A 17,945-nucleotide genomic window follows, 5' to 3' on the forward strand; every position below is an offset into this window, starting at 1 on the left:
CTCACATGGGTGAACACTGTTTTGGATTCTGACAGCTTGGGAGGAGAGGTTTAGCTGGGCAAAGTGGGTGAGTGTGGGATAGATTTTGAAGTTGATATCCTGACCCTGATACCTATCTCTGCTTCCTGATCTCACATATGAGCAAGTTATATCTCTACAGCTGTCCATGAACTATTGTCATCGCCTTTCCCACCATAATGGATTTTTATCCCCTAATTCCTGACCAAAAATATAGCTCGCATAAACCTTTTTTCATGCCTGTTGCTTGTCACAGCAACAATTAACTAACCCATATCCTAGTTCCTTGACACTATACACACACACACACATACACAGACTCTAGTCACTGCTCCTGTTAATTTTTTTTTTTGCTTCAGTACCTTCCTGTAGTGCATTTTCTATTTATGGAGGCTAGTTGCACAGGTCTCATACCCCAAGAACTACACCACTTTCCTTTGTTTCCTTGGCTAGGATCTGGAGGGTGTTTTGAACAGTAGAAAAAATAACAATATGAAGCATGGCCAAGTCACTAATCATCATACTTTATGGAATCTGAAGATGTGATGCTAAAATGTACCCAGAAGTCAGACATGTTCATGTGTGTTTGGGTGTGGGGGTAGGACATCTGTGAATTAGTGGTGCACATCTTATCAATCTGGCATCACTGACCTTTGAACTAGTAGGATTAAAGAAATCTTCAAGCAAAATCTTGCCTGCCCACCTTGGTTTTCATTTTCATATAAATATTTAGTGAGAATGCAAGAGTGCCTCAGTGGCTGCCAGCAAAACATCCTGTTAACCTACATGACTGATAAGGACTTTTACTCACTTCTTCCTACTGTTTAAGTACCTTACAGTATGTATTTAAAACAGGAAACAAAACATTCAAACAAAATCTAAAGATTAAATAGCAATTTATGGCATTACTCATATGTGGAAAGCTTATGGGTTTAGTACTAAAGCACCAACCTATATTTGAGTCCCAAGTTTACTCATTCAATGTATGACTGGACTATGTATGTGCTAGGTAACAATAATCAAATTAATGAAACTCACTGACTGCCCTTGAAGAATTCATTTTAGTGGGAAAACAGTCAATGTAGAACTAATCTGATGTAAGTTTATCAGTTACATATTACCATATATTTGAACCACAAAAGTCCCCAAATCCCAGTGACACATAATCACTGACTAACTTGTTCATGTAATATGAAGATGACAGAATGCCTTTAGCTCAGCCTCACTGCTGTCAACACAACCCAGTCTTAAGGCAGCAACTATTTGGTGTAAACCACTCTTGTGGCAGAATAAAATACACCTGAGATTCATTTGCCAGTGTTTAAGGATTCTAGTTGGATGTGGTAGTCTTAAGGCACTTGTGCCCATTAGACAAACAAGAATTCACAATAGGATGCAATATCAACTGGGAACAATATAAAAATTCACAAGGTTAAATGAAATAAAATAAAATAAAATAAAATAAAGCAGAGGCTGGGAAGAGCCAGGTATACTGGTACATTGGAAGTGGAACAGGGACATTTGACAGGTTTAAAGGAGGCATTAATGGTATGCATTGTTATTAGGATCAACAGTAGTTCAAATTGCTATTTACCAAAGATCCATTTCCTCATCTTCTTGGTCAGACACTGTTACAGTAAGGGTGGACCTATGACCAAAGTCCACAGCAATAGGATCAAACATGACATGTATCATAGCTACCTGGAAAGATCTCAGGGCCCAAGGGAATTATGAACCACAATATGGAGCCTGAGATTCCAAATCATTATAAGGGATAAGCTGCTTTAAATAGTGAGAAAAGCTTCTGATATATGTGGGATATAGAAATATAGTACTGTTATGGAATATTAGTTGAAGATGTGTTAAATTTGTTTATGCTATGGAACATTTGTTTAATGATGCAAAGATGTGTTGCATTCTTTTGTGTTGCATTTATTTAACTCTGTGAAACTGTGTTACTTTGTGTTTCTAAAATACCTGATTGATATAATAAAGAGCTGAACAGCCAATAGTTAGGCAAAAGAGAAATGGGGGGAGGGTTGCCAAACAGAGAGAATAGAGAAAAAAGAGGAGCAAGAAAAGGAGATGATGATTAAATAAGGACAGAATACATGAAATAAGGACAGAACAGGTATACTGAAATGGAGAAAGATAAAAGCCCAGAGGAAAAAGGTAGATGGGATAATTTAAGAAAAGCTGGCTAGAAATCAGCCAAGCTAAATCTGGGCATTCATAACAAAGAATAAGTCTCCATGTGATTATTTGGGAGCTAGGTGGCAGGTCTCCCAAAGAGAAAAAAAAATAAAAACCAACATTTTGGCATTCCAACATGGGCCCATATTTCTATATAGGGCCTGAGAAAGCTATAAAAACAAAACAGGACACAGCTCCTTTAAGAGTTTCTGCCTCACAGCAAGCCCTTGCGCAACCAGTACGTTAAGTAAAAATAAAACAAAACAAAAATCTAAGTAAAAACTGCCTGCCACAGTGCAAGCATCGGCATTCCAGAGTTGGGGGGTTGAATGCAGTTCCTGGTCAAATGAACCTCCAACCAGGCTTTAGGCTTGGCTTTCATGACCCAAGGAGTGGGCAGAACCAGCCACAAAAGCCGTGCAGAGGTCCTAGCCATGCCACTTAGCAGTTTAAAGGTTCATGCGGTCAAAAAAGACTAAAAGATATGCAATAAAAGAGGTCCAAATGGAAAAACCTCTTAACAGGTAACAGTGTGCTTAAAAATGTATGTAGGCTTAAGAAGAAAAGGTATAGAGTTATAAAAAAATGTTTAAAAATAATAAAGTCTTTAAATAGAGAGAAGTAATATAGAGGAAGAAAGCCACTTAAGATGGGATATACACAGGGAAACTTGATCCTGTATGTTACTGTGTTGATTTTGAGGTTGTTGTTTTTTCTTTTTTTTTCTTTTTTGGTTGCTGGTAATCAAAAGACAGCTGCTAAGAGACATGGGATTGAAAGAGGGACTGATGAAATAATCAGCCGAGGTATTTTAAGAATGCCCTAACTTTAAAATGGAACTCTTCTACATGAGGCCTGAGAGAATTTGCTGAGGAAAAAATGCTTTAAGTTTTATATCATTTCACATCTATTATTTCAACCCTGTTTTCTTTTATTCTAATTTACCTTGATAGATATACACAAATTTACTACTTTTCCTACTGTAAATATACAAAGAGTACTAAGTATATCTACAATGTTGTACAATCATTACTACTATCTGAGTCCAGAATTTTCCTTTCAGTCCATACTGAAATTCTGGGACAATTCAACAGTAACTCCCCATTCCCTTTTCAACAATCCTCTGGTAACTTCTATTTCCCCTGAGTTTCAGTGGATTCATACAGTATTTGTCCTTGTGCCTAGCTAAATGTAATTCATCTGGTAGTATGTATCAGAATATCATTCCTTTTAAAGACTAAATAACACACACAGAGATACATACAGAGTGAGTTTCATACTTCCTTCATTCATTTGATGATACTTGCTTTTTACTTTTTGACTGTTAGGAATGCTGATATCCTAAGCAATGGTATACTGATACTTTTAAAATTTTTGAGACATAATATATAATACAGTAATTGTTTTACACAGTAGCTACACTTTAAATTTCCACTAGTAATACAGAAGGGCTCTAATTTCTCCAGATCCTCACTTTACCTTATTTAAAATAAAATAATATTAATATCAACTAAATAGTCTCTAAGTGGAGAGTAAGCATACATCATACAATTCTAGCACCATGGAGGCTGAAGCATTGTGAGTTCAAGGTCAGTTTAAGTTATACAGATGAGACTGAAAACACTAATGGCTGGAGATATAGTTTAGTGACAGATCACTTTGGGTACACTCAAGAAAGGTATCCTAACTTTATTGTTTATGTGAAATTCTGAAATACAAAGGAAGTAGAGGAAAGATTGTCTGCCATGTATTCTGATGATGAGCATTTGTGTATGTATATATTCTATCCTACATTGTTCCATATTGGTTCAGTTTCAGGGAACTTCATAAGATGTGACAGCTTCACCCTGTAGAATGAGCTCCAAAAATTTCAACCTACTTCATTTACACAGAAAACTTCAAGTAAAATCTCTCCTGTAGTATGGAAAAATCAGAGTTTTACTCTTAAGTACACTAGTAAGGAGTCTCAAAGTCCCTTTTTTCAAGACTAACAAGCCCACATATTAATACACTGTAAAGAAGTAAAATAAAATGTCAGGCTTAGGTGTTAATTGCTGTGGTTATTTAACTTTATTATATTCTTTAAATCTGGTTTACATAACATAGTATTATAAACACCTGAGGACCATTCAACTGGACATAGCATCTTCATACAAACAATTTGCAAGAAGATCAAGTTTAAGTAAGAATCTTGTCGTATCAGAAATGACATAGGTGAAGTAATCTTTTATACATTTGCATTGTTATATAAAACACATTTGGTATTCTAAAGAGCAAAATGTATATTCTTGTCCTGGTGAACATTTTGTTGACATTTAGAACAAATGGCTAGTACATAGCTTATAATGCATTACACCACTATATAAAGTAATGGCATGCAACATCATTTTCTTTTGAAAGCTCTCATTTATAAAAATAGAGCCCTGATGTCAGAACTAATGTTATCTTTTAAAATGTAGTAGAACTGATGGCTCAGAACTAAGTAAATTAATTAGAAATATTGCATAGGATAGAGAGCTTCCCTGTGTGGGAGTCAATCTATGTAGAGTTTCTTATCACCTGAATAATAAGTTGAGAGGTACTGTTGATAGCAAAATGATGTACATATTTTAATAGAATAAACATCTATATATAGTTCTTTATTACCTCTGTGGCAGTGTAAAGTGCCATAATAAATCAAAAGATCACTTGTGTATTCTCACAGATATAGAATAGTATATAAATATGCTAAAGTATCTGTATGAGTAATAAACACAAAATAAAACACATTTTTAAAATCTGGACACAAATATTTTGGAAATAGAGAAGTCAGAATTGAATGTCTTATGTTCGAGCTTAGCAAAAATACAGAAAATTGTAAAATAGGTATAAAGTTTTTCCAATTGCATCAAATTCACTCTGGTAGAATATACATCTCCTGCACAAAATTTTTCACTTTAACCTATCCCACAGTTTAAAAAAATATCAAAGACTAGTAAGAACACTTTATGCAAGCTTATAAACTTGCTTTTCCCCCTTTGTATGAACAAATACACCACCAAGGGCACCATCAGAAAGGAAAATAATTTATATGGCTCTTCCCTTTCTAGTAGTAGTATATCATGAACAGAACACTGTAAAAGCATACATATAAAATAATTGGGAAGGAGTTGAGAGTTAAGTGCATCTTTAAATTCTCTTTTGAGGAAAAATTCTCATGTTTTTATAATAGAGGTTAAGTTGCTGGTATTTTCCCCTTTGGGGTTTAGCTATTTGGTTCTCGATATAAAGATTAATCCAAATAAAAGGTTTTCCTCTGTTTGCTACATGAAGTACACTTATAAACACAATAAAAATAAAGACATAAATAATAAATTGCCAGTTATAAGTATGCTAATAAAACATATTCAATGGTGTTTGAAGAGTAAAAGTATACTGTCAATGTAATTGTACTACAATTTTGATAAAACATTTTTATAAAAACCTTTTATAAAACAAAAACTGATGAGAAGAAAACTATTTTTAGGGTAAAATATTTTCAGTATACCTGAGAATTGTCTCTAATCTAAATTTGCACATTTTCAATTATATTTTACTTTTAAGTTTTTCAATGTAGTAACACAGTTTTAATGCTGGTCCTAGTTTCAGCCCCATATATTTCATCATCAGCTCACTCTTCAGCAGTAGCAGAGCTTTCCCATCAATTTCCTACAGAGAAAAGAAAATTACAGTAAAAATTCTTCCATAGTTTAAGTTATTTACTTATAAGAATGTATAAAATACTGTACATTTCAGATACTTATGTATATATAGTCTCAGAATATATTTCTATGAAAACTAATAAAATTTGATCTCTACAATGGAGCATCATTTGATAATTTGTAAACTTAATCTAAATTTTAAGAAAAAGGTTTAACCCAGTATTTCCAAAGTATCAGACTTTACTGTGTATTGAACAAAATACTACCACCTATTTATGACAAATGGTTAAAGACTGTGAATAGCAGAAATGAATTTCATGTTATTAACTTTCTGAGAAGGGAAAGGAGTATGTCAGTATCAATGCAAACTGTAAACATGCTATACAGTTTCATCTTCATGTTGAAAGCTAATCAGCTGTCTGAAGCTAGTTAGGTGCTGAAACAAATATTGATTTACTTAAAATATTGAAGAGGGGCTGGGGCTGGGAAGGACTGCTCAGTCAGTAAAGCCCTTGTGTTGAAAGCATGAAGACTGGAGTTGGACCTCCAGAATCCATGTAAAAATGCCAGACATAGTGGCATGTACTTAATCCCAGCACTGAAGAGGTAAAGACATGACAATCCCTGGGGTGCACTCGCCAATCAGTGTAACCTAGTTGATGAGCCCCAAGATCACAATGAGAGACCCTGTCTCAAAGGATTTTGGATAGCCTTACTGAAGATACCTGAGATTGTCCTCTGACTCCCATAGGCACATACACATGTGCATTTGCACCTGCACACACAAGTGCACACACACACGCACACATAAAATAGTATACACCAGATATTAAATCAATAATTTTGTTAGAAAATACTGTGAACACATTGCTTAACAGTCACAAGGAATTCTTTAAAAAGCCTTTATTATTGTAATTATACAATTTATGTTATAGAAGCCTATTATTTGGAATTCAAATCATAACGGAGTTGCTGGTTTCACTGGGTATCATGAGAAGGCCACCCCTCCTACTCGTAGTCTTAGAGTAGAACAGGGAGCAGGTCAGGAGAGGGTTCTTGTATTTGTCATTACAAGAAGAGGTGGTCTGCATCAGAGTGGCAATCCTGTAATACCACCTTTTGAAATCCTAAAGCTGTTCAGTGTACTAGATACTTGGATACCCATTTAAAGAACAGGCAATTAACCTACCATTTAAGGCCTGAATGTTGGGCAAAGTAATCTTTCTCACAAATGAAAAAGATCAGTTGATAGGGTTCCCCCACCATCCATACAACTCAGTGTCAAACTGAAAGGCCTGCACAGAGGTCATTCAAAGGCATTAGGGCAGCAGGAAAACCGGATCAAAAGATACATTACATGTTGCCTGAAGAGGTCGGCGAGGGGGCCTGATATGTGAGGATCTGTATGTTTCATAAACTGTATCACTTCATCCACAGACCAGGTTGAAGGGTCCTTAGAGAAGCCTTGTTTCAGGACACTGGGGTCAGGTACAGCTATATAACTTGAAGCTTCAATGGGAGGGGAAAAAAAACAAATCATACTTGACCTGATCATAATCCTGAAAGAAGAGATGTTAGGTAGAAAGTAATGGTCTCACTCCTGGAACCTTCTCTTAAGTACCGAACTAAAGACTCAAGATTCCAACTGTAAAATCTCACGAGAGCCTGAAGGAAGATGATCTAAGGAGCGCTGCGTAAGTGTGTCAATGGACTTCCCCCAAGGAACAGGAACAGTTTTACTTTAGAAGGCACCTTAAAGCTTCAATGTTCATGAAACACGTGTAGCAGCAATCCAAGACTTCTTAGGTCACAAGCAAGTACAGGAAAAGGTGCTACTTGGATTAAAGTGGGATAAAATGAGCTAACTCAGTACTGTCTTCCTTGAATGGATCCAACAAACTTCTCACAAATTGCTCTTAATATCTTTTTCTTCTAAGTTGACTTTATTTTGTTCAATATTATGGGACTCTCAAGTTTACAGGATTATAATTCCCTTTATTTGTTCAATTTTAACTAAATGTATTTCAATAATTCCACTATGTTTGAGAAGGGGATTAATTGTCTGAACCACTTTAATTATTCAGGATGGACATTCTTAGCATCACCTTTACACTTTAGACTCTCATCTCTGGCTTCACTGTTAATCTCAATTTTAAAGAAAACAAAATTATTTCCTCTATATTGTATATAGTCATTGTACTTTTGTATATAGTTTTTCTTTTGTTAGTTATAACCTTTTTCTTTTTTTTCCTTTTTATTAAAATAGAAAAGGGGAAAAAAAAAAAAAAAAAAAAAAAAAAAAAAAAGAAACAACACAAATGGGGGGGGGCGTTGGGGGGAAGGTGAGGGGGACGGGAGGGGGGAGAACAAGGGAATCCGTGACCAATATGTAGAACTGAATTGTATTGCAAAATAAATTAAAATAAATTAAAAAAAAAAAAAAAAAAAAAAAAAAAAAAAAAAAAATTATTTCCTGCTCAGCTAAGTCAGAAAGTAGCTTTAGTATTTTTATTTGATCCCTCTTTTAGGCTTCACTGTATAGCAATAGATATTTATTTTGAGTAGATGTTTACTAAAAAGGAAACAAGACAAACCACAATAAGGTATTCATCTTGACGAGGTTCAGGTTTTAGAGGTACTGTTTACTAAAGTGTAGAAATTTCTTCGTGTTCAAATACTCATTAACTCAAGGAGAATGCTCAACTTCCTACTGTTAGTGTGTGATGATAACTAAAGGTGGTTTTAGACTTTGCTAGGAAAAATCTGTTTATATTTCTAGGTATGAATTAGTTAAAGGTGTATAATTTCTTTCCTATTATCTGGGTCATGGCAAATTTATGGGTGCTTTGAGTATTTACCCCAAGAAGTATAAAGAAAAGAAAAAGTGTTCAAAATTATAATGGCTTTCTGGTTGTAGCTCTAATTTCTTTTCTTTCCAAAACCACAACTGTAACATGAATTCTCTACTACAATATATTCTAGCCTTAACTTGTCATAAAAAATAAATCAATTTTTTTCTGGACTTTATCAATTCAGGTGAAAGTGGTGACAATGAAGCCAGCAGTTTCCAGCATTCTGACACTGCAACATGACGTCATCTACAAATCTTTTGGGCCATATTCTCAGCTATCCTGGCACACATGTGACCCATAAGCCCCAGGCTGGACAAGTCTACAGACAATGCTGTACCATTTGGGAATTAGGACAATTAAAACAGTTATCTTTAACTCACCAATGACACAAACATTAAATATTTACAATGTTAATCATCATATTTCTAAATCAACCTAGGTTTTAAAGAGTTTCTGTCATCAGAATCTGGTATAGTTATGTCTTGCATAACATGTAACTACTTTACAGATAGACTGTATTGCAAAGATATTATTTCTAGCATAAAACTAATTTTAAATTAAAGTAAGACTATAAGATCTTCTGTTTCTATTCTATTACTGAAACAAAATTGGGGATTTGTCTTCAAAAATAATCAGAGGTGGTTATAAATGCTACATGGCTACTACTCAAATAATATATGAAACAAACTAATCATGAGAAAAGAAAGTCCAGTCATACTTTTTCCTGCCTTTATAGATTGGGTTATCAATAAATATATCTGAAATAAAGTGATTTGATTTCTCCCTGACTATCATGGAATTTCTCCATAAGGTAGAGGTCAACAATCTTCTTTTATTCAAACAATGGGGGAAGGACACAATAGTAGTTTGTGTGAGCAACAGTGATAAAATTAAGCTTAAACTAACAGTCACAGGATCTGAAAGAAAATAATGACATCTTTAGACAACTTTGAAATGAAATGGTTATCTTTTCTCTAGAGCTGCAGGCAGCCAGTGTCTAGATTCAACGATTGATCCAGCCACCTTTTTGTCTCAGGGATCATAGTCAAGTGACTTCTGAGATCTTTTTCACTGAAAATGTTTACCAGTAGCTATTCTTCAATGAATTTAAAAAATGATTATTATGTATGCAGCCATATAAAAATATGTGCCTGGCAATAATGTCACATAATGATGATTTCTAGCATCATAGTGTACTAATTAAGCATTATCATTACTATTTTTCTCTACATTCCTAGGGTTGCCAATAGTAGTACTCATACATTTGGAAGTCAGATAACTAGCATTAGAAATTGTTTAAATCCTTTTACTAAGAAAGCCTTTTATCACAAGTTGATATTTAGTTAACATACTTAGAATTAACATTTCATATTAGTTCTTATGGAATATCAATCTTTAGACCTCTGGTAAACATTATCACTTTAAAAACAGAAACAATCACTACAGGAGTTGGGGTAACATTAAATGTGTCATAGATGTGTATAGTGAGGTTGCTCATAGATAACATCCATGATTTAAAAAAAAACAATGAAGTCACTTGCTTTCTAGGTTCTTTACTGTTCAACCCAGCCTAGAGAAAATGGTTAGAACATTTATTACTTCCTTCACTCTCCTGTACTCTTAACCCTTAAAAGGGTAAATGGTAGCAGCAGGAAAGGCTATTTTTTTTTTAACAAAAATAAGATTCCATCTTTTCTTGGAAGATCTAAGAGAATGACAGAGGATGTGGTGATTAGGGAAATGGTGTGGTTACAGAAACAGAATGCCAGAGACCTGATCCAGGTCTCAACAGATATGACAGCACATCAGAAACAAGGAGAAGGAATGTGTCCTTCTTGGTCTTAGAGTCATGAGAGGTTTTAGAGTCCTCACAGTACCTCAGGAGTTGCTTACACCTGTTTGAGAACTACTAATCTGAGAAGTCTCTATCAAATATGATTGGTGGTCCAAACCCCCGAGACAGTTCTGTAATACCACGAGGACAGGATCAGCCACAATAGTATTGTTCCTTCCAATGTGAAAGAGAGAACCTGACCTCTCTAATTTTGGCATTTTAAGAGGTACTCAGGAGGAACAGTCAGGCATGGAATCCTCAAGGAAAAAAAATACATTGGCTGAAATATTCTTGAATATACCTTCATTTTTCTTCTTCCATTGGAATTTAATGTGCTTATAAGTTTTTGAGATAGATGACTTTTTCATAACTATGGATATACTTGAGTATTTGACACAATGTCAGAAACACTCTTGGAGACTGAAGTATGTGCAGGATACAAAGAATCACCTACTGATGAATTCTTAGAAGTTTCAGAAAAACTTTTCATTTTAGACGTGCCATGTCCCTCAGGAGACAATACTACAGGGAGAAAAGAACTTATCTTCAAGAGCTCAAATACTATTAGAAGGCTGTCTTACTTTTCCATTGCCATGACAAAACATCATGACAAAGGCAGAAGGAAGTATTTAATCTGGAAGCTGATGGTTCCAGGGGGTTAGAGTCCATGACCATCAAGGCGGGAAGCATAGCAATAGGCAGGCAGGCATGGTGCTGGAGCAGTAGCTGAGAGCTGACATCTGACCCATGAACATGAGGCAGGCAGGCAGGCAGACAGACAGAGATACAGAGACAGACAGAGAAAGAGAGAGAGAGAACAACACCTGGGATTGGCATGAGTTTTTATAACCTCAATGACCTCCCTCAGTGACATATCTTCTCCAACAAGGCCATACCTCCTAATTCTTCTCAAATAGTCTTAGCAACTGGGGACAAAATATTCAACCCTATGAGCCTATGGGTGCCATTCTCATTCCACCACATTCCACTCCATAGTCCCCATAGGCTTATAGCCATATCATTATACAAAATGTATTTAGTTCAACTTTAAAAGTCCCCATAGTCTTTCAACATTGAAACTGTTTAAAAGTCCAAAGTCTCTTCTGAGATTTGAGGTGATTTCTTAAATGTAAGCCCCTGTAAAATCAAAAGTAAATTATATATACCCAACATGCAACAGCACATAATGCACATTACCATTCCAAGAGGGAGGAATAGGGGCATAGTGATGAAATACTGGACCAAAACAAGACTGAAACCTAGCAGGGAAAACTCCAAATCCTGTAGCTCTATGTCAGATGTCAAAGGGCTTAGATGGCTCTGCCCTTCCAGCTTTGCTGACTGCAACACATCTCTCTCCCCCCTTCTCCCTCCCTCCCTCCCCCGCTCTGGTTTTTCGAGACAGGGTTTCTCTGTGTAGTTTTGGTGCTTGTCCTGGATCTCGCTCTGTAGACCAGGCTGGCCTCGAACTCACAGAGATCCACCTGGCTCTGCCTCCTGAGTGCTGGGATTAAAGGCATGTGTCACTGCCACCTGGCTCATTTCTCTCTCTTGAATTGGTTCTACTCACTATGTGCAGCTCTCCTTGGAAGGTATCCTATAGTTCTGTCACCTCTAACATCCTGGGGGCTCCAAAATAATCCAGACTTCACTTTCACAACTTCAGGCAATGGCCTCTCTGGGCCTCCATGCAGAGACTTCCCTGACACACTCCTGGCATCAGCAGCTTTCCTTAATGGTCTAGGAAGATTCCACAACCCCTTTACTCTTGTATCCTTCTTGACTCTAAAACCAGAGCATGGGCTGAAGCTGCCAAGTTCTGCTGCCAGCTTGGGATGGAACCTGGCTCCCTCCTTCAACTTTGATTTGTTGTTGCTCTTAAGGAACAGAAAATACCTTAGGCCTTTGCACAAGTTGGAGAATTAGCTGGGTGGGATCTTGCCCTGAGGTCACTATTCCCTTTATTCCATTTCTCCTAATCTCTTTCAGCACAAACCAAGGCTCCACCATAAAATTTCCCATTGGTCTTTTTCTACTCAAACTGTGTATTTTGTATTTCTTGTAGCCTTGCTTGTTCTTTTTCATTGTAGATCAGCGTAAGAGTGATCACTAATAATCACATGACAGTCACTATTTAGCTGTCTTGAAATCTCTTCTGCAGATGAAATTAATCCAAAACTTTAATTTAACCTCATGAAGACCCTCAGGACAAGGACAAAAGGCAGCCATATTCTTATCCAAAATATCACCAGGACAGTCTCTAGCCAAGTTGCTAATATTGTTCTTGTCTGAAATCTCTTGAGTTTATCCAAAATATCACCAGAACAACCTCTAGTCGTGTTGCTAATAGTGTTCCTGGATTTAGCATATTAGGTCTTATGTTGAGATTTTTGATCAATTTAGAGTATCTATCCAGTTCAACCAACACCATTAATTGAAATAACCTTTTCTGGGTAGTGCAGGCATTAAGATCAACGATTGAAAAATGGGACCTCCTGAAATTAAAAGCTTCTGTACACCAAAGGACACCATCATTAGAGTGAAGAGCCAGTCTATAGAATGAGAAAAACTCTTTATAAGCTCTACATCTCATAAAGGGCTAATGTCTAGAATATACAAAGAACTAAAAAAACTAAGCACCAACAAAACACTCAATTTAACATTTTTGGTATGTAACTAAATAAAGTTCTCAAATGACAAAATACAAAAGGCTTAGAAACATTCAAAAACTGTTCCATATCTTTAGCCATAGGGAAATGTAAATTAATACTGCTTTGAGGTTTTATCTTACCCTAGTTTGAATGGATAAGAGATTAAAAAAAGTTGGACAACAAATGCTGGTATGAGTGTGGGGAAAGGAGAACACTTATTCACTATTGGTGAGAGTATAAACTGGTACAACCAGTATGGAAATCAGTATGGAGGTTCTTTAAAAATAAATTTATCATATGATCCAGCTATAACTCTACTGAGTATATATTCAAATGACTCTATATCCTATTACAGAGATACTTGTTTATCCATGTTCACTGCTGCTCTATTCACAAGAGTCAGGAAATGGAAACAGCCGAGATGTACATCAACTGATGAATGGCTAATGATAATGTGGTACACTTATACAATGGAATATTATTCAGCTGTTATGAAAAATGAATTTATGAAATTCACAAGTAAATGGATGGAACTAGAAATAACCATTAGTGAGGTAACCCAGACTTAGACAAATATTTCACATTTTTGCTCATAGTGAACTCTAGCTTTGAATCTTCAGATATGTGTATTTAACTTGGAGTACCCATAGAAGTCAAGAAAACAGTAAGGGGCCATGAGGGTGCTTTTAAGAGAAGGAAGAAAGAACACAGGAATTATTAACAGGGAACAGGGAATACTGGAGCATGAAAGGTCAAGTGAGTTAGGGGTTAGAGGGCAGAGTAAAGGAGGGAGTTTTCAGAGAGATAACTAACACTAAAGACTTTTGAAAAAGCCAAATGGAAACCTGATACTGTACAAGCTTCCTAAAATATATACATACATAAAAAGTTCAAATGGGGCCTCTCATAGACATGATAGGCTATCAAATAAAATGTCAGTGGGAAGAAAAGGTTATTTCTTTTGAAATGGTTGGTCAGTGGGGCTTCACAGACCAATAAATATTATAACCAGGGCTATTACTATTGCTCTTGGTTAGCCCTCCCCTGCAGACCTTGATGATAAGACCCTACTTGCTAAAGAAAAATAAAGCTGTTCTGACCTGTAAGCTACTGGCTAGCTTTCATCACGCTGGGTGGTGCTAGGCATACTATTAGGGGAGAAAAGTAATGACTAGTCTTACCCACATATGAAACCTGAAAGCTATTATAATTATGGTCTGTCAAGATATATGTACTGTACAATAATGGTATGAATGTTATAGAAGTAACCAATCACTTTCTGATTGAATTGTATTATTGTATTTAAGGCCTTCTTTAGAAGATTGAACTCATGTTTGGCATGTTAATGAGGCCAAGGACCTGAGAATAGGTAGGTTGCAGGTCCTAGGGGAGAATTTAATACTGCTATTCTACTAAACGTGCATAGTATTAAAATGACTCCTAGAGACTTATGCACACAGATAAGTGTTATCTCTCAACTCTCCTCAGAGAAGCTTCTTTTTGCAGTAGATGGAGATTAGCAGAGACCTGTAACTGATCAATGTATAGAGAATGAAGAGATTACAGAGTGCTCAGCCCTAAAGTGGAATCTATACCATACTGTGACCCCCAGGCTAGGGATCATCTCAGAAGAGGGGGCAGAAAGATTATGAGAGCCAGAGGCAGTGGATAACTACAACAAGACAGTATTTTCTAGATATATTTTGGCAACTGCATTTATAAACTAACAAATTGTGACTTCATACACAAGATTAAACCAGACAAAAATTCCAGCACCAATATGAAAGGGACTTAGGATGTCTCACCCCTAGCCAAGGAACTACTGACAATTAATTGCTGCTGAGAGACAGTTTTCTTCAGGGATGCAGCCCCTGAGAATCTACACTCCAGTAGATAGTCCTATATGTATGCATATAACAGCAGAACTATGTGGATTCTGTGGGTTTAAATAATAATAATAACCACAACAATAGAGAGTGAAATCATGAAATTGAAAGTAAATGGTATAGGTGTAGAAGAGGAGTTGGAGGGGGAAGGAATGAGGTAAGGCTTGATTAAAATACATTACATATATGTGTGCAATTCTTAATCAAGAAAAATACCTATACCTTATTTCCAATAACAGATCACTTAGTTAGTGCTTTACTGAAAGGCAAGAGTCTAACACAAAATACATAGACAGCTCTTTTTCATCATACATAGTAATGGACACTATCCTAAAATCCATGTTGATTCTAGGCCATCATCTATGTTTCTTATGACAATTTAGTATATCTTTCCAATCTTGCCCCCAAAGCTGTAAACTTCTAAAAACCATTTGTTCTTAGAAGCACAATTCTTCAGAACTATTCCTCATGACCATACTGTTGTTTTTTCACATTTGCTTACACTTTAATTGGAGAAAGCAGATAAGCTTTTCTATCTCTCATTCTCTTAGTTATAAGCAATACAAAGCAGAATGGATAGGGCTATTATAAGTCATTTTTTTAACTCAGGCAAAAATATATTTCTGAAAGGAATGCAGTGCTCAATGACCAAAGTAGTAACCTAATTGTCAAACGTGGGTGAATTTAACTTTGTACCCTCAAAACCATCACACCAAGAGCATAAATGGGTGGTGACTGAGGGACTTTCTTTCTTTTGACTTTCTTTCTCAATTCTGGTGTGTGTATGTGTGTGTGTGTGTGTGTGCATGTGTGAATGCCATTTACCTTTAGAGGGTCGCCCAGTCTTTCTGGGAGCCTTTGATGAGGCAGGAGCCAAAGGTAGAGGTTGCTGAGAAAATCGTTTGAGGCTTCTCCTTTCCTTTAGTTCCTCATTTACTGCTTTAAAAAAAAGGTACATGTTATAATTACTATAGTCAGGTATTTTTGTATTATCTGCACAAAGTACTTTTGTTTCAAAGTAATTTGCTACTATGACTTCACCAACAGTGTCAATTATTTGACTTATATTAACAGGCTCACTGTATCCTATTAGGTATTTCTTTTTCTTTTTTTTTTTTTTTTTTTTTTTTTTTTTTGGTTTTTCGAGACAGGGTTTCTCTGTGTAGCTTTGCGCCTTTCCTGGATCTCACTTTGTAGACCAGGCTGGCCTTGAACTCACAAAGATTCACCTGCCTCTGCCTCCCGAGTGCTGGGATTAAAGGCGTGCGCCACTACCACCCGGCCCTATTAGGTATTTCTACTGAAATGATATATTAAAGAGTTGGATTGGAGAGATGGCTCAGCAGCTAAGAGCCCTTACTACTCTATCAGAGCATTGGAGACCAGATCCCAGAACCCACATCTGGCAGCTTACAAATGCCTATAAGCTCCAAGAGATCTGGGTTTTGTGGGCACTTTCACACACATACATACATAAATAAAATGTGTGTGTGTATTTTCAATAATTTAGAAGTATTTAGAGAGAATATGTCTAAATTTTATTTATCCTGTGGTCACACACACACACACACACACACACACACACACACACACACACACACACATCAGGCAAGCACTCTACCACTGAACTATATCCCCTATTTATTTTCTATTTTGATACAGAATCTCACAAGGCATCCAAGCTAGGCTTGAACTCAACACTGTATCTCACATAGGCTTTGGACTGCCTCAACCTCTCTAGTAGTTGAGATTACAGGTCTATGTCAACTGACATGGCTATACATATTTCCTCACAATTCAGAAAGTAACCACTTTGTAGAGAGGCAAACTGAGAATCAGGGAGGATCAGTACTTTGTCCATAAAGTGTAATTAACAGCAGGCCTTGAATTAAAATTTCGGTTTTCCCAACTTCATGTCCTTTTAGTATACAGGTTACAGAGTCAGCATTGGAACCCAAACTTGATAAATTCCAACACCTTATGACTATGACTATTGTACTTTCATGCAAGGACTTCCTGTATCATAACTTTATTTCAAAGGGATTCACTGGGCAGTTATACCAGCAGGGAGAAATCAGAAAGGGGACTGCAGTTAGGTGATCACTTAACTAAACCAGAGAAGGGGTGGGGCAATAGGGCTCTGAATGGGATGAGGGTAGTGGCAAGGAAATGGGAGAGGAAGGAACATCAGGAGAGACTTCACTGAAACAGAGGCAATAAAGATTATGATGAAAAAATGAGATCTATTGCCGGGCGGTGGTGGCGCACGCCTTTAATCCCAGCACTCGGGAGGCAGAGCCAGGCGGATCTCTGTGAGTTCGAGGCCAGCCTGGTCTCCAAAGCGAGTTCCAGGAAAGGCGCAAAGCTACACAGAGAAACCCTGTCTCGAAGAAAAAAAAATGAGATCTATCACAAAGACCTGAAAATGAATAATTGGAGATGATACCCCAGTTTTCTACCTGATTGGAATACACTGGACTTAAACAGATTAAGTCTGTCATGGTATTCTATAGTTCCAGAATTGGCAGCATTTGGCCAGAAAACAAAGCAGCTTTAATACCTGGAATTTTAGCTACTCTTAAGATATACATAAACTTCTACTATAATCAGAACATGGTTACCTGTCAATAGTCATATGAAAGAATAACAAACTTTTCTTCCAAAAAGTGGCCAAAAAGCTCAAACAACTTTTTCACTGTAGAGATCAGAAACAAGAATATCACCTTTGGTTCTATAAGACAACACTGCACTCATTTTTTTATTCAGCCATCAGTTTGAGAGTCTATGGAAGACAGGTAACCATAGCTAATTTTGAGAAAAATCATTCTTTA

General features: G+C 36.4%; 1 protein-coding gene across 13 annotated transcripts in view; it reads right to left on the reverse strand.

Annotated features, from left to right (window-relative positions):
- Nucleotides 1–4,256: 4,256 nt before the first annotated feature.
- Nucleotides 4,257–17,945, reverse strand: part of Scml2 (Scm polycomb group protein like 2) — a 101,301-nt gene continuing 87,612 nt past the window's right edge. For 9 of the 13 annotated variants that reach the window (XM_052721794.1, XM_052722356.1, XM_052722242.1 and 6 more), the window contains 3 exons: nucleotides 15,940–16,053; nucleotides 7,249–7,400; nucleotides 4,257–5,898 (listed from right to left, as the gene is read on the reverse strand). In XM_052721794.1, coding sequence (XP_052577754.1) covers nucleotides 5,776–5,898; nucleotides 7,249–7,400; nucleotides 15,940–16,053 — 389 coding nt within the window. In that variant the 3' untranslated portion in view covers nucleotides 4,257–5,775. Of the gene's footprint in view, nucleotides 5,899–7,248; nucleotides 7,401–8,377; nucleotides 11,318–15,939; nucleotides 16,054–17,945 lie in introns of those variants that run through there. The other 4 variants (XM_052722460.1, XM_052721713.1, XM_052722373.1 and 1 more) reach the window with 3 other exon arrangements.

Source organism: Peromyscus californicus, unplaced genomic scaffold (genome assembly GCF_007827085.1).
Source record: "Peromyscus californicus insignis strain IS unplaced genomic scaffold, ASM782708v3 Scaffold_10__1_contigs__length_136768540, whole genome shotgun sequence".
Taxonomy (NCBI): domain Eukaryota; kingdom Metazoa; phylum Chordata; class Mammalia; order Rodentia; family Cricetidae; genus Peromyscus; species Peromyscus californicus.